This window comes from Bubalus kerabau, chromosome 4 (genome assembly GCF_029407905.1).
Source record: "Bubalus kerabau isolate K-KA32 ecotype Philippines breed swamp buffalo chromosome 4, PCC_UOA_SB_1v2, whole genome shotgun sequence".
NCBI classification, from domain to species: domain Eukaryota; kingdom Metazoa; phylum Chordata; class Mammalia; order Artiodactyla; family Bovidae; genus Bubalus; species Bubalus kerabau.
This window is the reverse complement of record NC_073627.1, coordinates 25,110,411-25,129,917: the sequence shown is the minus strand read 5'-3', so window position 1 is coordinate 25,129,917 and position 19,507 is coordinate 25,110,411. Positions and strand designations below refer to the sequence as shown.

Sequence of the window (19,507 nt, the reverse complement as noted above, 5' to 3'; positions counted from 1 at the left end):
TTCTGCAGTGGGTTGCTATTTCCTTCTCCAGGGGATCTTCCCAACCCAGGGAGCAAACCTGTGTCTCCTGCTTGGCAGGCAGATTCTTTACCACTGAGCCACCTGGGAAGCTCAATCACTCTCCTACTGATGGATATTTAGATTGTCTTCACATTTTTGCTATTTCAATACATGTTATAATGATTTTCCTAGACTGTGTCCCTGCATGCCTGGACCAGGGTTCCAGAGGTAGATTCCTAGACATGGACTCGCTGGGTCAGAGTCCTGGAAAGCATTTTTGAAAGCTAAAGTCAAGCTGCATGCCGAGGAGCTGACCCAAGCTCACACTGCCGCTGGTGGTGTAAGATACTTTACTTTCCCACGTCCCCATCACACTGGATGGTGTTATTAATATTTTAAAGTTTTGCTGATCAGAGAGGGGAAATGGCATCTCACCGTTGTTTTCATTTTCACTTCTGTCATTACTAGGAGATTAACCTTTAATGGATTCTGTGTTGAGATACGTACACAAACAGTGTTTAAGAATACCTTATGATTATAAAAATATTTTCTTATTTTTCCCAATACTTGAATAAGTATTATTTTTGACTCTGTAACGCAATTAAATTTGTTTGTATATTACGTAAGCTAGAAATGGATTTATTTTCCCGACAAGATAGCCAATAGTCCGCGGGACATTATTGACACCGCCATCCTTCCCCACTGACTTGAAGATCCCCTGAAGAAGGGCATGGCAACCCACTCCAGTGTTCTTGCCAGGAGAATCCCATGGACAGAGGAGCCTGGCGGGCTGCAGTCCAGAGGGTCGCAAAGAATCGGACACACTTTTTCCTGTAGATCCACAGGGCCTGTCTCCCTCCTTTCAGTTCTGACCCTTCTTCCCCTTTCCATCAGCGTCACGTTGCCTGAGCTGTACGATCGTTTTAGTCCATGTCAGTTTCTCACAGGCAGGTCCTCCCTCATCATTCTTCCCTTGGAGAATGTTCTTGGCTGTCTTTGCACATTCTCTCATCCAGATGTATTTCAGGATGAACTTACCACGTTCCCTTTTTTAAAGTTCCCCGTGGACTTCTTCTGAGGGGAGGTGGGGGAACCCTGATACAGATGGGGAGGGGTGTTTGGAGGCTGAAAGGGCCCTCCCTCTTTCTAGGTAACCTCTCTTCTAACCTCATGGTGTCCTTGTCCTGGAGCCTGGGGCAGGGACCCCTTCTCCAGGGTCAACAGGCAGCTGAGGTCTCATTTCTTCCCAAACGAGCACGCCTGGGCTTCTCCAGGTCAGGCGTACCCCTGAGGGCAGCTGCGGTGGGTTTGGTCACATGAACTCAGGGCCCTGGAGCCCCCCTCGCACCAACTGAATGACCTCAGCACAAACATGACCTCCCCGCAGGGCCTCCTCAGCCCGGAAGCCCCCCTCTCTAAAGAATCCTCACTGTTCTAGACAAATACAATGACTTCATCGAAGCCAATCGCATTGAAGACTCGAGGGAGCGCTTGAAGACGCTGCGGAAGCTGGTAAGGAGAGGGGGTGCTGCTGGGCCAAGGGCAGACTGGACAGGCGAGCGCCGCGCCCCCAGGAGCCCAAGCCCAGTGCCACCAGCTTCCCCTGTGACTTTGGCAAGCCCTTCTCCCCTCAGGGCCTCAATTCCTCCATCTATCCCCGGGGGACAGTTAGAGAGTGGGTTCCAGATCCCCTGAAATATGGCAGTGGAGCCCCTTTCAGGGGCGGTGGGGAGGCAGAAACCATCACAGCCTGGTCCCATGCCCCTTCTTTCTCCCACCCAGATCCGGGATCTCCCAGGACACTACTATGAAACACTCAAATTCCTCGTGAGTCATCTGAAGACCATTGCCGACCACTCGGAGAAAAACAAGGTGGGTCCAGCTCTAGTTTGAAGTGTGGGGGAGGGAAGCCTAGTGGGGTCTCCTCAGTATATTCTATTCAGTAAGCTCCTCCAGGTCAGGTAACCTCAGGCTTCACTGGCCCCGCCCTCCGACCTAGGGGGTCCTTCTGTCCCGCTGCCCCCACATACTGGCCAGTACTTCTTCCTGAGCCGGCTCCTGAATTTCTGAGGGTCTTCAGAGGCGGAGAGCCTCAGACTCTGTCTGGTGCAATCTACCCTCTGACTGAGCTTGGGTCCCTTGCGTTGCGTTTTCGTAAGCAAACCCCTATATCTTCTAGTTCTGCAGGGGGATAGAATGAGGGGACATACAGGATTCCTGCCAGTCCAAAACACCCTGGGGACGTCCAGTGGGTCTTCACTCTGGCCTCTCCCATTGCTAGACAGTACGGGTGTGCAGGTGGGGAACTGCCTGTGAGAGCTGGGCCTGGGTTGAGTGGGGCCTATTCTCTACTTACCAGGCACCTCCATGCCCAGCAAGGAGGCACATGGCCCCAGGCCAGGACCAGCTCAGGATGTGGTCGGGCTGGGGGCCAGAGGGGCCCAGAGTCGGGGAGGCCCAGGGGCCTGGAGGTCAAAGCTCACAGGGATACTAACCCCGATCCGCTTCCCTCCCCTGCCCAGATGGAGCCCCGGAACTTAGCCCTGGTCTTCGGGCCGACGCTGGTGAGGACGTCTGAGGACAACATGGCAGATATGGTGACCCACATGCCTGACCGCTACAAGATTGTGGAGACGCTGATCCAGCATGTAAGTGGCCTCCCTGCGCCCTGGCTCCTGCTCGCTGGGGTGGGTGTACTCAGGGAAGGATGTGGAAAATGCTCCGGGGGTGCAGGAGGCCCTTCAGAAGCAGTAGCCCGCACTTTAAGGCCAGGCGGGTATGAATCCTGAATGCCTGTCCCCAGCGGGAGAACCAGGAGGCTGCTGAGTTTCCAGGATGTGTGTGCGGGACAGAGGGAGGAGGGTCAGGGAGAGCTGCTGCTGGGTTGGAGGCAGAAAGGGTGAAGGAAGGGGGGTGCCTTCAGGTGACCCGCGGGAGAGGTGTCCAAGCAGAACCGGGCGGACAGATGGGACAGCACTCTCCCTGCGGACCCACTGAGACTTTAGGGGAAAAATGGCGATTCCCTGGGGGATGGGAGGCAGATGGGGCAGGGTGGATGATGGGCTGGGGCAGGATCTGGCTGTGTGGTCTCCGTGTCTTGGGCTGGTCACCTTCCTCCTTAAGGCTGCCTGGAGGCCCCACAAGAGCCTGTGATTTCTAAGTAGTCATATTATCCACCACAGGATGAGAACCCAGAATGGCCAGCAGAAGGCGCAGGAGGCTTTTTTTTTTTTTTTTTTTCTTTTCTTTTAAGCGCCAAACCCAGGGCAGCACTGCCCCCTTCTGGGGGCACTCAGAGATGTTTTTATGAATCATTGATTTTTCCATTTCCAAATCTAGGTGGGACCTGTGGTTTAACCCACAAAGAATGGAATCAGAACCCTCCTGCCAGGAGAAATAAGATGGGCAACTGGTCAAAAAAAGGGTTTGCTTCCCTGGTGGCTCAGTAGTAAAGAATCCAGCTGCCAATGCAGGAGATGTGGTTTCGACTCCTGGGTTAGGAAGATCCCCTGCAGTAGGAAACGGCAACCCACTCCAGTAGTCTTGCCTGGAAAATCCGACGGACAGAGGAGCCTGGAAGGCTACAGTCCATGGGGTTGCAAAGAGTCGGACACAACTGAGCACATATACATAACAAACAACAACAAACAAGGGAAAGGAACTTCAGCTCCCCCACCTCATAGACACTTTAGGGAAGGGAATAAGCCAGGTCATGTTACTCCTGTTTTACAGATGAGGAAACTGGGGCTCAGAGAGGCAAAGTGATTTCTTCAAGATTACACAGCTATTAAGTAGCAGCCTCAGGATTTGAAGGCAGGTCTGTTGGACCAACTCCTCTGCTTTACTCCCCACTGAATGGGAGGGCCGACTCCTGGGTCCACCCTAGAGCTGGCTTTTGAGTGAGCGAGGTGGTCAGAGTTAGCTGAGTGAGGCCGTGGGTAGACTTTGGTCATGCTGGCTGGCCTTGCCTGCTCCTTTCCTTCCTTCACTGTGTGTTAGAGCTCTGAGCCATAGGAGGGTATGTCGAGGCCTGTTCTCACTCTAACATTGGGACCACCAGCCCGGAGGCCCACTCCAGTGCTGCTGGGGAGGCCAAGGCTGCTGGGCAGTGTCAGGGATCCTGATGAGGCCTTGGTCTGGGGAAGCTTTCCTCCCTTGGAAAAGTTCAGCTCCCCAAACGAGGAACCCATGCAGCCCCCATGAGTGTATGCTTGGTGGGGAAGGTAGTGAGGAAGAGAGGGAGACTGGCCCCCTGACTCCTAGCGAAGTCCAAAGAAGCCCAAAGCCTTGGTCAGCTGGGGTGTCAGGACCTTCAGGGAGATGGGAGGCCCAAAGTGTGTCCACTTTCCCTACCCTAGGGTCTCAGGGGGACATCCCCAGCCAGTGGCAGCATCTTTTCTGGGTAGGGTGGGGGAGGTGGAGTACCTTGGTCTCCTTCATAGGTGTAACCCCAGCACTGACCCTGTGCCTGGCATAGAGTGAACCCTCAGTATTGGTTGAATGAATGAATGAATAAATAAATGAATTGTTGTTGAGGTTATGCCAGTCTGGGCATTCCCACTGAGGAAATCATTTCTGGGGAATGACCAAACATGCACCTCTCCATTTTCTGCTCCATTGGCATTAAAGTAATCAGCCCTGGATGATTGTCAGTTGCCAAGAAAGTGAGCTGCCTGTTCATTCACACTGAGCCCACTGAGCCCACCTACCCAAGTTGGCCAGTCTGTCTAGCACAGAGACTCTTGAGCCAGGGTAATCCCAGTGTAGTCCCGAGCCCAGGCAGGGCAGAACTTGTGGCAGCAGTTGTTCTGGCTCTGAGCCCCTGGCCAGTGAGCGGGTGGTTGGAGTTTGTGGGTGACATGACCTCCCGTCCCACTGGGAGGTTCAGCTGTGACCACCCCTGCCTCCCTGCCTGGGACTCCTGTGTTCCATGGAATTTTTGGACAGCAGAGCTGGAAGGGGCCTTAAGTTATGAGACCTGACCTTACATTGTATAGAAGGTGGAAACCGAGGCTTAAAGAGGAATGGTGACTTGCTCAGGGTCCCACAGCAAGATATGGCTGAGTTATGAGCAAACCTAAGTGTTCAGCCACCCGGCAGCAAGTCACCAGCCAGCTCATACCCATGATTACTAAGCCAGCCGAAACCGAAACAAAGACCATGCCGAGGCAATTGTTCATTTATTCACTCAGCAAACGTGGTGATTCCTACTGTGCATGCACTGGAATTTCTCAACCTGGCACTAGTGACCTTTGGGGCCAGATCATTGTTGGGGGCTGTCCTGTGGCTGATAATATGTTTTGTGGCATCTCTTGGCCAGATGCCAGGAGCCTCCCTCCACTTGTAACAATTGAAAGTGTCTCCAGACATCACCAAATGCCCCCTTGGAGGGGCACAGTCACCCTAGTTGAGAAGTACTGATGCAGGGGCTCAGGATACTGCCCCTGGAGCAGTCTGCCTGAGGTTGCACCCTGGTTCTGCCCCTTATATGCTGTGGGGCCTTGGACAAGTTAGTTACCCTTTTTGTGGCTCTGTTTCCTCACCTGTTTGTCTCGCAGTGTTATTGTGAGGGTTGCATGAGTTATTACCTGGAAGGCACTTAAAATGGTGCCTGGCAGGTAGTAAGTGTTATGCAAGGGTTAGCTTATTGATCGCCATTGCCATCATCACCATCATGTCATCGTTCCATACCAGATACAAATGCAGGTGCTGGCAGCCCAGAGATGAATGGAGCTCAGACCCTGCCCTGAAGGCACGCTGCCCAGTGAAGGCAGCACTTCTGGGCTGTGTCCAGGGAAGCCACAGGGAAGGACCCAGCCCAGCCCTGGGTGCAGGGCCGAGTCAGGGAGTTCCTGAAAGGCACTAGGGTTAGCCAGGCAGAGAAGGGAGAATGAGCATTCCAGGCAGAGGGAACAGCATGGGCAAAAGCAGGGTGGCCTGAGCTAGTGTGAATTCTTCCAGAGAACCACGGGCCATCCGGAAGCTTCCCATAGACTTCCAGAAGCTTCCTGTAGCCTTCCAGGTTCTCAGAGCACTTTCAGGTACTCTTAAACCTGAGTTAGAGGCTGGGTTTTTAGGGCTCCTTCTGGACAGTCTGTCTCTAGGGACTGCACCTTTTAGTAATAGCTAACATTTATTATACACTACTGTGTTGTACTAAATGCTTTACATACAGTATTTCTTTTTTGCTTTTTTAAAAAATTAAGATGTATTGACATATTAGTTTCAAGTATACAAAATGATGATTCAATATTTGTATAGATTGTGAAATGATCAGCACGAAAAGTCTAATGTCCAACACCATACGTAGAAAATTTTTTCTTTGATGAAGCCTTTTAAGATCTACTCTCTTAGCATCTTTGAAATATACAATACAGTATTATTAGCTATAGTCTCCATGATTACATCTTCACAACTTCTTTATTCATTTTACAATTGGAAGTTTATACCTTTTGACCACCTTTGCCCATTTCAGTCACCTCCCCATCCCTTTTCCCCTGGCAGCCAACAATCTGTTGTCTGTATCTATGAGCCTGGATTATTTTTTTTCAAATTCCACATGTAAGTGAGATCTTACAGTATTTATCTTTCTCTGCCTGACTTTGAATTTCACTTAGCATAATGCCCTCAGGGTCCATCCGTGTTGCTTCAAATGGCACGGTTTCCTTCTTTTTTATTGTTGGATAGTATTCCACTGGGTATATAGACTGCATTTTCCTTATCCATTCATCCATTGATGGACACTTAGGTTGCTTCCGCGTCTTAGCTATGGTAAATAAGGCTGCAGCAAACAGGGAGGTGCATACATGTTTTCATTCCCTTCAGATAAATACCCAGAGGTGAATTTTCTGGGTCATATGGTAATTCTATTTGTAATTTTTTGAGAAGCCTCCATACTGTTTTCCATAGTGGCTGCACCACTTTACATCCCCACCAACACCGCACATGGGTTTTTGCTAAATCCTCGCCAACACTTGTTATTTCTTGTCTTTTTGATAATGGCCATATGGTATTTTATTTTAATCTTCAGCACAGTTCTCAAAGTAGATACTCATGTATCGTGCCCATTTTAAAGATAAGTAAGTAGACTCAGAGAGGTGGTTTACCTGAGGTGAACTGGAGCCCGGAGTGACCGACTCCAGATCTTGCATTTCCCCCTCGTTGTGTCTCTTTTTTCCTCTGTCTCTGCCTTGTTCCTGTTCTGCGCTGCTTATTTGAGTTAATCATATGCCTGATTATGATGAATAATAACTGAAGTTCATGACCCAAGGTCATAATCAACTTTGCAAGTCTCCTTGTTTCCTCCCTTCATTCCAAAGCCCACTCAGCAGCCCCCAGTAATTACCACTCTAAAATAGGCTAATGCGTGTCTTTTCAATCCACCTTCTACATGCTAATTTTAAGTATAAAGATACCCATAAATATAAATAATACTCCCTCTGTTTTAACTTTCAGTTAGTGAGCTTAGCTCATTTACTTTTTGTAATTTCTGTACTGTCAGGACTTATTTCTGCCATCTTAAATGGCATCTCCTGTCTACTACATTTTCATTTTATTTGCTTTTTTGGGTCTTTCCTACCTTTGTATGGGTTGATTTTATTTTCCTGATATAAAACTTACACAATTTATAAAACCCATACTTATGTTGAATGATACAATTGCAAAAAGCCTGTAGTCATGTTTAATTTTTACTATCAATTTCTAAAGTTTATCAGTATCCACGTCTTCCTTCCACCACATCTAAGAGTCAAGTACCTTAGTATATTTTCACCTGTCACTGGTTCCTCCCTATGAATTTGAAGTCCACGTTGTCACGGGTATACTTGGTGTCTGTTTGTATATGTATGTGTGCGATCATTGCTTAGTTTGATAACAATTGACTTTTCTACACTATTATCCCTCTTTACTTCTTAGAACTTCCTACTCTTTCCTGGATTTATTTATTTACTTGCTCATGAGCTCAGCTAAGAGAATCTTCATGTAGCAAACTTTCTGATGTGTTAGAATAGCTTTATTTCACACTCAAATTTAAATGAGAGTTTAGCAAGATATAAAATTCTAGATTCAAAATCTCTTAAATTTTAGTTCAGAAACACATCAAAAAATATTACTTTCGTGTCGTCTTGTATCTGTTGCTGCCGAAAGTTCTAGTTAAGGCTGATACCTGTTCACATGTAAGCAATGTTTGTGTTTTTCAGCAAACTTTTAGGGTGTTATCATCAAAATATATTTGAGTGGGATTTTTATTTTCTATTCTGTTTGGCACATATGAGAACACCCTTGCCTGCCTGACCCTCAGGGAGCCTCCTGACACCTCACTGTTGGCACTTGCCTTATCGGGGTTTGGGGGCACTAACCCTGTTAGTGTGGAGCCCAGCCTGGGGTGGGATGCACACAGCTACAGCTGCAGGGGCTGGCTTTCTCCCTGCAGCGTAACTCGCTGGCACTAGATGGCGCTGCTGCACCCCTCTCTTCTGGTTTGCAATAGGGAGTGGCTGTGGTGATGCGCAGGGACCGTGCGTGGTGAAAAACAGGCAGAGAGAAGCTGTCCTGAGCCAGGCATCTCTCTGTACTCGGACCCTCTCCCACTCCAGGCTGTGTTTCCTTTCCACACTGGGTCCCAACTTTTCCATCAGGTGCCTGAGTGGGTCCTCTGAACCGAGCAGTTTGGGAGCTCTTGTCTCCCTGTCTTCCCTCAGCTCCTTCCCACGCTGATTCCATCACTTCCTTTTGTCTCCTCTGCAGTCAGACTGGTTCTTCAGCGACAGCGAGGACAAGGGAGAGAGAGTGAGTGATGCAGAGGGGCCGTGGGGTGGGGTCAGGTTGGTGGTGGGCCCTCATCCCAGGTGGGTGGGGTGGGCAGGAAGTCTGAAGCGGGAGAAGGTTCCTGCCCTTAGGACATCCCAGTCTGTTGGAGGAAGCATAGGCCCTCTCCTCAGGAGCCTCCAGTCTGATGGGAGATACAGCCCTCGCTTTCATGAACCCCAGGTCTGAGGGGGAGATAGAGGCCGTGCCCTAAGGAATCTGAGTCCAGTAGCAAAGACGGACCATGCCCTCCAATCTTATGAGGAGGATAGAGGGCTTAGGAAGGTCCAGTCTAATGGAGGAGACACAGATCCTACCCTCAGCGGAGGGAGCAGCTCGGCCTTTAGGGTTCAGCCAAGGTGCTGGGGAAGGCAGGGACATGTAGGACTGCCCTGGAGTCCCTGACTGATGAGGGGACACTCCTTGAGCCTCCTCTAATGGAGGAGACCTGTGCCCTGTCTTCAGGGTTCCCCGTTCCGAGGGGCTTGCAGTCGCCCATCTGAGGCTGTGGGCCTGACCCTTCTCCTGTTTGCAGACCCCTGTGGATGACAAGGAGCCTCAGTCAGTGCCAAACATCGAGTACCTCCTGCCTAACATTGGCAGGACAGTGCCGCCTGGAGAGCCGGGCTCAGGTGAGAGCACGGGCCCAGGAAGGGGTGGAGAGGCCATGGGATCTGCATTCCTGAGGGTCCCAGATGCCTGGCCAGGCGCCCAGCTGCCCTGCTCCTGCCCCACGGGGCCCCTCCCTGCCCCCACCACTGGGCTGGGCTGTGGCGGGGGCTTCCGCCTCCTCGGCTGCCCTGGGCTGGGTAGGACCTTTGTTTTCACCGGTTTCTTTCTTGAGCTTTTTGTTTCTCGAGGGCTGTGTCCTGGGCACGTGCCTCTTTTTAATTTTTCTTCCTTTTCTCCTTGCACCCCTCCTCCCCTCCTCCCTCTTCTCCCTGTGCCCTCCCCCCATCCCCTGGATCCTGCTCTTCTCTTCTCCTCCCTTCCTTCCTCCAGCGGACCTGTTGGAGATTTAAAGGGTACAGTGTGGCATTGCGACCTCGGTCACTAACAGTGGCGGGTGATTATAAGAAGGCTGGGCAGGCATGGGGCGGGGGGCAGGCAGAGCCGTCCAGGGCGGTGAGGACCTCTCCCCGACAGTCCAGCTCCCCATGCTTGTTAACAGTGTACCGGCCTCCCATCGGAAAGTCCCTTCTCAGGAGGAAGGAAGCACTTGCTAGAGCCAAGTTGGGGCCCCTTGCCAGGAAGCCTGGGCACCACATGGCTGCCCTCCACAGCCCCCCGGCCCCCCCACTCTATGGCTTTCTCTCTGTGCTGAGCTTGGCCACTTCTGATTATCTGGGTGGAGGAGGCTTGGATGGTAGTGGGACCCAGCATCTCCAGACTTCAGTGATGCCACCCCAGAAGCCTCTCTGCATCTATAGCTCCTGCGTCAGCCGCCTCTGAAGGCTGGCTCTTCCTGCTCCTGAAATCAGAGCCTGGTCACTCGGCCCCTAGTCCTGCTCCCAGGGGTCTGGCTGTCATAGTAGAGGAGTCCAGGGACAAGAGGGTAGCCTTCTGGCTCTAACCACTAACTCCCCACTCTGTGGGTGACCTCCCCCCTTGTGTCTCTGACAGAGGCATACCACAGCACCCCTAGTTGCAAGAGGCAGGCTGGGGAGGGGGCCAGAGGACGTGGGGTGGGGATGGCCAAGAGGAGCCCCCCGTCTCTTCTAATCACCTGCTGCCACTCTCCTGCCCGTGTGTGTCGCTGTGTGGTCAGCCCATCTGCTCTCACTGTGTGCAGGGGAGGGCTGGGGAGGAGGCATCTAACTTGCTTGCTGGAGAGTGTGGATTAACCGCACCTGCCCCCCTTCAGACCCCCAGAGATCCTTGGGTGGGCCTGCTCCCTCCCCAGTCCTGGGGACAGCACTGCAAGACTTATTTCTGGGTCCTTCCCCACCCCAGTGTTAATAAGGGAGTGGAACCTGCATTCCTTCATAACTTTGATAATAAACAGGGGCTTTGCCCCTGAGGACAGCCTGACCTCTGGTCTGGAGGTAGATGCTTTCCAGGCTGTAATCACCAGCCCTCCCTACCTCCTGCCCCGCCCATTTCCTGTCTGCCCTGTGCCCCATCATTCACGTGGTCCCTCTGCCCTCTCATGTCCCTGAAGTCGGGCGGGGGGGGGGCGGTGAGGGTAGGTACAGAGCGCCCCTCTCTGTGCACTGTGTGGTCTCCATTTTTCCAGAGCATCTGTGATTTGCTGTGTGTTGTGGTGGTTTCTGTGAACTGCATCTGATGTTTGGCGTTTTCTCTCTAGTGCTTCAGAGTAACAGGGACACGAGGGGAGGGGAGAGGCCAAAGAAAAGTCCGCCTGCCCTTAACCCTGGGCAAATGCAGGTCCAGGGGCCTGATGTCACTTCCTGCTTCAAAAGGAAGTGGTGATTGACATCCTTCTCTGCTCCATCCTTATCCCCCAGGAAATGACATCAGAAGTCCACCGCGCTCCCAGGACCTGGGGAGAGCTCAGGTTTCTGAACTCCCTGGTTTCTGAAGCTGTTGAGGAGAGGGAATTGTGTTCACAAGAATCAGCCTTCTCTTGCCCAGTCCAACTTTCATTTTTCCTTTGTTTCTTACCAACAGATTCCACCACCTGTAGTTCAGCCAAGTCTAAGGTAAGTGCCAGAGCGGTTCTGAAAGTTATATCCCTGTACAAGCCAGCCCACTTGCTTTTTGGTCACAACAGTTGGGAGAGTTGTGATTAGAACCTTGAAGAAGATTGCTAGTCACTGGGAAGGAAGGTGGGAAACACCTGAGTGTCCAGGGTAAGCTGAGGTCGCTCACCGTGGCGTGCCTGGGGAGATAACTGATGAAGTAGAGGCTCTGGCTTGGGAGTTTGGTGGCCCGAGGCAGTGTTGCCTACTCGTTAGGAGCACAGACAATTGTGGGCCCACGTCCTGGCTCCACCACTTAGTAGCTTTGGGACATTAGGCAAGTTATTTAGCTTCTTTAAGATCCTCAGCTTCCTCATACTATTTATAAGGATAATATCTACCCTCATAAATGGGGTTAACAACAACTATAAGTGATATAATGATTGTTTTTAAGGTCTTTGCAGAGCCCAAAGCAAATGAAGGGAAATAATAAAGATAAGAACAGAAATCAATGACATTGAAAACAATGAAGCCTAAGCTGGTTCTCTGAACCAGGTCTCATAGGCAGCTAGTTGCCTGTTCCAGAGCCTGCCCAGTCGGGCAAGGATGCCTGCCCCAGATGAGCCCTGCTTGACTGTTAGGTTAGAGCTTGAAGGCCAGGGGTATGTAAACAGAAATTTATTTTCTCACAGTTCTGGAGACTAGAAGTCCAAGATCAAGGTGTTAGCATGGTCAGTTTCTGGTGAGAACTGTCTTCCTGGCTTGTAGATGGCTGCCTTCTCACCATGTGCTCATATGGCAAAGAGAAAGGGAACAGGTGTGCGTGTGAGACAAAGAGCAAGCTCTCTGGTTTCTCTGCTTATAAGGGCACTAATGCAGCCATAAGGGCCCCACCCTCCTGACCTCATATAAACCAAATTACCTCCCCAATGTCCCAAGTACCATAACACTGGGGGCTTAGGGCTTCAACATATGAATTTGGGGGTGGGGAACAGTTCTGTCCATGGTAGTCGGTGAAATCAGCTAAATATTGTCTGGTCAAACTGGGCTTATTTATTTCTGGATCTCTAAGCACTGGCTGAGTCCCAGCAAAATCAGTGTGCCTGACACCAAGCACATTATGTTATCTAGTCATTATATTCATTATATATCAACATATATCAACATATATTATATATTCATTATTTATAATAAATATTCATTAGTTCATTATATGTCAGATGAAAGCCCACAAGGAAGGAAGGCTGCTCTAGTCTAGTGCAGAAGTCCACTGTAACCTCTCCATAGAGCCTCTGCTTGCACACCTCTGGCGACAGGGAGCTCACTCCATCACAAGACTTATATGGCAGGGAGCAAATTAATTATAGTGACCTGAATTTAGTTCCTTGTCACCTCCACCCCTTGCTCATGCCAGACCCCTGGTTTCCTGTAGCCTGTTTTGGACTGGCCCCTCAACCTTTATGTCAACCTGCTGACCTCTGTATTCCCTAGAAGTGACCGTTCTGACCTCATTGCTTCTGTAACTCGCCAGGATGAGAGTGTAATTTGATCAGACGAGCCCAGCGGTCTCTCAAGTCTCCCAGAGAGCACAGGCCAGGAAGGAAGGCCGGGGAAGAGGCCGCCATGTGCCTCACGCTGGTTGTAGCAGTGCTGCAGCTCACACAGCTTTAGGCGGGGCCTTCTAGAATCACACAACATGGGCAGCCGCGGCCCAGGAGTCGCAGGCCTGTGAATCCTGAATCCCTGGCAGACTCCGGTTTTCTCAGAGCTAACTGATATGAGAGAGGGCGGCGGTCATGGGAGGCAGTGCTGTGTCTCCGTCCCCTGCAGGCTGACCTCGTTTTCTTACACTTTGCTTTGTGCTTTACGGCTACTGCACTTTTTTTTTTTTTTTTTAACAAATTGAACGTTTGTGGCAACACTATGTTGAGCAAGTCTGTTGACACCATTTTTCCAACAATATTTGCTCACTTTGTGTCTCTGTTCACACTTGGATAATTCTTGTGCTGTTTCAAACTTTTTCATGATAATTACATTCATTATGGTGTTCTGTGATCAGTGATCTTTGATGTTACTTTTCCAAAAAGATTATGATTCCCTGAAGGCCCAGGTATTGTTTAGTGTTTCTCAGCAATGACGTATTTTTAAATTAAGCTACGTACACTTTTTTAGACATAGTGCTAGTGCACACTTAATAGACTGCTGTGTGAACAGAACTTTCATATGCTTTGCGAAACCAAAAAATCCATGTGACTCGCTTTATTGCGGTATTTGCCTTATTGCTGTAGTCTGGAACTGGGTCTGCAGTATCTCTGAGGTGTGCCTGTTATACTGTGGCTGCAACAGAAGGTGGGCTGTGAGAGGGGTGGCAGGGCAGGTCATTCATTCCAGCCCAGCAGGGGACCAGTCCCAGCATCTGCTTCTACTGAGCTTCCTACGTTCGTTCACCTATTTGTTTAATCACTGAACATTTCTCGAGTGCCTCTTATGTGACAGGCACTGTACTAGGAGTCATGGATGCAAACATGAGCCACGCGACCTTGCCTTTGACAAAGGACTCAGGGTTTGATACAGATGATGTGGAAACAAAGCTATTCTGATGTGAGAAAGAGCTGCTGTATGTGTATTTTCAAAGGTCTATGTAACAGGTAGAGAAGGGATTTCCCAGCTTAGCCAAAGGGAGAGCTGGGTGGGAGGCTGCTGTACAGAGGATGCTGTGTTTGCGCTGTGCCTAGTAGGTGGACTTAAGAGTTCATCCCATAAATAGGGTGGGGAGGGGGGCACGACTAAGGGCTTCCAGTGTTAAAGTGCAAGGCCTATCAAGGGAAGGGTCTGAACCGCCTGAGTGACGGCTGTGTTCAGTTGGGGTCAGGGCAGAGGGGCCTCAGGCAGGTTGTGAGGGCCCTGTGTCTGTGCTTTATCCTCATGGGGGTCTCGTCCTGCAGAGGCCGGAGGCAGTCAGATTCTTGCCTTGCCTTAGAAGGACTGACTGCTCTTGAGGAGGAGGGGCTAGGATGAGGCAAGGGTGGAGGCAGGGAATCCTATTTGGAGAGGGCAGAAAGGTCTAGAAAAGGCAGAGTGAGGGTCTGAACACAGGATAATGGGGATGAACCACTTTGGGAGTCATTTCTGGAGAATCTAGAAGGAGGAGGGGAGAGGGAGGAGTCAGAGTCACCTGAGGTAAGGACACGAATGTTGGCAGTCTAGGGCAGGGGTAGGGAATGTAATGTGGCTCCAGGTAGGTGAGTTTCAGGTGCTGGCAGACCCCTTGGTAGAGGCAGATTTGCAGTTGGAAGAGGAGTTCTGGATGGAGCTCAAGAAATAAAGAATTTGGTGTTGGAGAGGGAGACCTCGGGGGCAGGATATTCCCAGGGAGAGAGAAGAAACAAGGGGCTGAGAACAGAGCCCTGAGAACATGGCTTCTTAAGGGGTAGGAAGAGGAAAACGAGCCTCCCAGGAGACAGAGGAGAGGCCAGAAAGGCAGGATTAAAAACCAGGTGGAGGAGGCAGTGATGGGCAGCTTGGGCTCTGCTAGGGGATCATGGAAGGCCAGGACCAAAAACCACCCACGGGCTCAGCAGTGAGAACAGTGGCAGAAAGCTGCCCACGTTGCAGCTGTAAATCACAATTTGGGAGTGGCTTCAATCCAAACCATTGGGTTGTGCAGGATTCTTAAGCCACTTTTGGCAGCCGAACTGGTGGTTGGATTGATCTGGAGTTGGGGATTGTGGAGGTGGAGAGCTGGTGGGGAAAAAAAGTGAAAATGTTAGTCACTCAGTCCTGTCCGACTTTTTGCGACCCCATGGACTGTAGCCCTCTGTTCGTGGAATTCTCCAGGCAAGAATACTGGAGTGGGTGCCATTCCCTTTTCCAGGGGATCTTCCTGACCCAGGGATCCAACCTGGGTCTCCTGCATCGCAGGCAGATTCTTTATCATCTGAGCCACCAGCGGGGTGCTGGTGGGACCACAGAAATGCTTAGGGTGTGGTGGGAAGGGACATGAACTTGGGTGGGTTGCCACAGAGAGGCTGTTCCTACTGAGTAGGTGGAAAGGCAGGTTTCCTGGTGAGACTGAGTGGAGAGGAAGGGAAGGAAGAGTTATGGTCAGAGAAAGGTGCAGGCTCTGGCATCATAACCCAGGATAGTATACGTGAAATGGGTTCAAACTGTCAAGTGTCATTTCGCTGTTTAGAGTCTATTATTAGTAGAGCTTGAATCTAAAAGGATTTATGCCACACTGGATGTGGAAAATGGAATGAAAGTTGGGGCGAGGTGAGAAACCAGCCCCCGGCTCGCAGGAAAAAGCCGAGTCTGGATTAAGACCAGAGGAGGCGCCAAGGAGGCTTCAAAATTGAGGGGGCGGGGGTGGTAGGCTCTAGAGCGGATCTGGTTGGGACCTCCGTCCGGGGGTGGGAGGGAACAGCGGACGGTGCAGGTGGGGGTGCTGGGCTTGGCTTGGCCCTGTCAAGATTAGGTGCTGTGGTGTGGGAGGATGTAGGGTCTGGAGCTTGGAGGGCGCCCCCGGCACATTGACCTGTCTTCCGCACAGGGCTCATGGGCCCCCAAGAAGGAGCCGTACACCCGGGAGATGCTGGCGATCTCCTTCATCTCGGCGGTCAACCGCAAGCGGAAGAAGCGGCGGGAGGCGCGGGGACTGGGCAGCAGCACAGACGACGACTCGGAGCAGGAAGCGCACAAGCCTGAGGCGGGGGCGCCGGCGCCGCGGGCCCAGGACCGGCCGGAGGGGCAGCGGCCGGGAGCCGCCGCCCCCGAGGCCCCCGGACGCCTCAGCCCCCCGGCGGCGCCGGAGGAGCGGCCGGCCGCGGACACGCGCTCGATCGTCTCGGGCTACTCCACCCTGTCTACCATGGACCGCAGCGTGTGCTCGGGCGCCGGGGGCCGGCGGGCGGGCGCGGGGGACGAGGCGGACGACGAGCGCAGCGAGCTGAGCCACGTGGAGACGGACACGGAGGGCGGCGCGGGGTCCGGGGGGCGCCCGGCGCGCCGGCCCTCGTTCAGCTCGCACCACCTGATGCCCGGCGACACCCTGGCGCGGCGCCGCCTGGCCCGGAGCCGCGCGGACGGCGAGGGCGCGGGCGCGGCCTCCGGGCTGCCGGGCTCCGCCTCATCTAGCAGCCAGGAGTCGCTGCGCCCCCCGGCGGCCGTGGCGGCGGCGGCGGCGGCGCTGGGCTCGCGGCCCTCGCGCCTCGAGGCGCTGCGGCTGCGCCTCCGCGGCACCGCCGACGACATGCTGGCCGTGCGGCTGCGGCGGCCGCTGTCCCCCGAGACACGGCGGCGCCGGAGCAGCTGGCGCCGCCACACAGTGGTTGTGCAGAGCCCGCTGACCGACCTCAATTTCAACGAGTGGAAGGAGCTGGGAGGCGGGGGTCCTCCGGTGTCCGCGGGCCCGCGGGCGCACAGCGACAACAAGGACTCGGGCCTCAGCAGCCTGGAGTCCACCAAGGCGCGGGCCCCGTCTACCGCCGCCTCTCTGCCGCCCGCGCCCGGGGACCCGGGAGCCCCGCAGAGCCAGCCCCCGCGCCGCTCGGCCGCCTCCCGCCTCCATCAGTGTCTGTGACACCAACCGCGCCGGTCACCCCCCTCCCCGCCCCGGTTTCCCAGGAGTCGTCTTTGCCTGCACCCCTTCTCTAGTCGCCCATAGGAGCATCCGGGTGCAAGTGGGGGCGCTGAGGCCGCGTCTCTGGTTTGTGCGCTGGAATTGGTCGGGAATGGCCAGAGGAAAAGCCAGGGCTGGACACGGAGTGTGAGTGGAAGGCAGGGGCGCCGAGGCTGAGGAGACCGAGAAGGGTTAGGCTACTGGGGCTCCGTGCAGAGCTGTAGGGTCTCTGTCCCCTGGATAAGTGTGCCCTTCTGGGCCCTTGTGTCTGCACTTAGGGACCCTTATCGGCCCATGGGGTGTGGATAGGGAGCCCCTAAGGCTCAGACTCAGGAGAAGACACTGGGTGATGCTGGCTCCTCACGCCTTTCCTCTGTCCTCCCCGCCCGCATTAGCCCCTAGCTGCCAGCTAAGGCGGGGGTGCAGTGTGTATGTATATTGGGGGAGAGGAGGTGGGGCGATAGTGTCCGTGGGGGCGGGGTGGTGTGTGCGAGTGTGTGTTCTCACTGTCCAAGTGTTTTCAGTAGCAACTCCTGCCACTCCTGCCCCTTTCCTCCCCCGCCCCGATTAGGGCTCCCTGTCTTCCCTGCACACGGGATCCTGCTCCCCTGCTGCTTGTCAGAGCCAGAGAAGGGGGGTGGGGCCCCTCCACAGAGGCAGGACTGACACTTACCAGGGTTACTCCCCACACCAACCTTTTCCCAATCTTTACATTACGACCGTGGGGAGCTGCCTGTGCCCCAGACCATGGGGAGGGTCCAGAGTCCCCCCTGCTAGACCTCTTGCCGCTTTTTGTTCTTCCAGCTGCGCCTGCTCCTTCCACAGCTCAGGCACACGGGCCCCACCTTCTTCCCTTTAAGAGGGAGGGTAGAAAACATCCTTGATGTCTAAGTGTCTGTCTCTCACACTCTCATTCACTCACTCTCTCTCTCACACACACACACAGATAGATGGATGGGCTCTGCGCTGGGCTGCTCCTTCAGGAAGGCCAGGACCCAGCGCCCTCTTCCCCCCACAGTTGTAAATAGATCTCAGATCACAGGCCTCTCCACCCATGTCCTCACTCATCCCAGGGAAGCCCAGGGGGTTGTGAACCCACTGCCACGTCTATCGGTCCTCTTGTTTTATGCAAAGATTTGCTGTAAAGTAGATTTCTTGATCCTCCCTCCCTCATCCTTTATTGTAAATATTGTCTCTAAATGTGTAACATATTATAAAGAATTTATAAGGATTTTTAAAGATGTTTTGCTCATTTAAAAAAGTGTTGTAACAGTGTTGAATAAGCCTCTGCCCCAAGTCCGCATGTCTCCTTTCACTGTGTCCTTGACACACCTCTTCTAGGCGCCAACTAAGATTTCCTGCTTCTGAAAAGTCCTGTCTGAACAGTATAGTCTATATCTTGGAAATAAATGGCCTTCCTTGAGGCACGAGTCAGCTGTCTCACTTGTTTGGGAGGGAGGAGAGGGACAGAGTGGGGCTGGGAGGGGTTGAAAGTGAGGTACCTGGCCCACGGAGCAGGGGCAGTGGGGCCAGGCCAGGTGGTGACTTAGGGGAGACAAACCCCTGCTTCCTGGTAGCTTGGAGGTGTCCTCGGAGACTGGCTTGAGCAATGACTTGGGCACAGAAGGTAAGACAGAAGGGTGCTGACCCTCATCACTGCAGAAGATTTTCATGCACCTGCTCTCTTTTCCTGCAGAGACCAGGAAGGGCACAGGCACCTTCCTTCTCAGGGCTGTCTGGACCTTCAGAATGGTCCAGAGGTGCTGGCCAGCAGAGAGGAGGCTTTGGGGAAGCCCAGGGTCCTCCCTCCTGGCCAGCTGTCATCGCCCTTTGTCTTATTCACATATGTAAGCTTACAACCTGGGATGGGCTTTCATCCATGTCATGTCTCTATAGTCGCTCCTGCCAGCTTCAGGCTGCCTCTGATGACGCTAGTAGCCATCTGTAGGAAAAACAGATGACAGTCATCAAAGAGAACCTAGGGAGGAGCTTGGAACTGGGAAGAGCTTAGTGGTTCACTGAAATCTGCTTCCTTCTTCCACCTCTATCCCAGAGGTTGTTTTTGATTGGCACATGGGCTAAGAGCTAGTGTTATTGTGGGCTCACACCAGCCTCCAAGGGCTTTATATGTCCTTAATTAATCCTCCAAAACTCTTTGGAGCTATGGTCACAACACTGTTGTCTCCATTTGTATATGTGAGGAAACTCTAGACACAGAGAGATGACATACTTGTCCAGGGTCACACAGCTAATAAGCGGTGAAGGCAGGATAAATCTAAGCCCAGAAAGCCATAAGGGCAGGGTTGCTGCCCACTGGCCTTCCTTCATGCTATAGTTGGCTTTGCGGGAGAACAGATCAAAAACCGGGTTTCTCTGGTGGCTCCGTGGTAAAGAATCCGCCTGCCAATGCAGGAGACAGCTTTGGTCGCTGGGCCAGGAGGAT

The 19,507-nt window shown here is 52.7% G+C and overlaps 1 protein-coding gene across 5 annotated transcripts in view; it reads left to right on the top strand.

The window, feature by feature from the left end:
- The window catches only part of ARHGAP23 (Rho GTPase activating protein 23), a 72,505-nt gene extending 54,023 nt beyond the window's left edge, over window positions 1–18,482 (top strand). For all 5 annotated transcript variants that reach the window (XM_055576041.1, XM_055576042.1, XM_055576040.1 and 2 more), the window contains 7 exons: window positions 1,439–1,512; window positions 1,783–1,872; window positions 2,523–2,648; window positions 8,746–8,787; window positions 9,341–9,437; window positions 11,437–11,468; window positions 15,997–18,482. In XM_055576041.1, the coding sequence (XP_055432016.1) occupies window positions 1,439–1,512; window positions 1,783–1,872; window positions 2,523–2,648; window positions 8,746–8,787; window positions 9,341–9,437; window positions 11,437–11,468; window positions 15,997–17,025 (1,490 nt within the window). In that variant the 3' untranslated portion in view covers window positions 17,026–18,482. The remainder of the gene's footprint in view (window positions 1–1,438; window positions 1,513–1,782; window positions 1,873–2,522; window positions 2,649–8,745; window positions 8,788–9,340; window positions 9,438–11,436; window positions 11,469–15,996) is intronic.
- The last annotated feature ends 1,025 nt before the right edge of the window (window positions 18,483–19,507 follow it).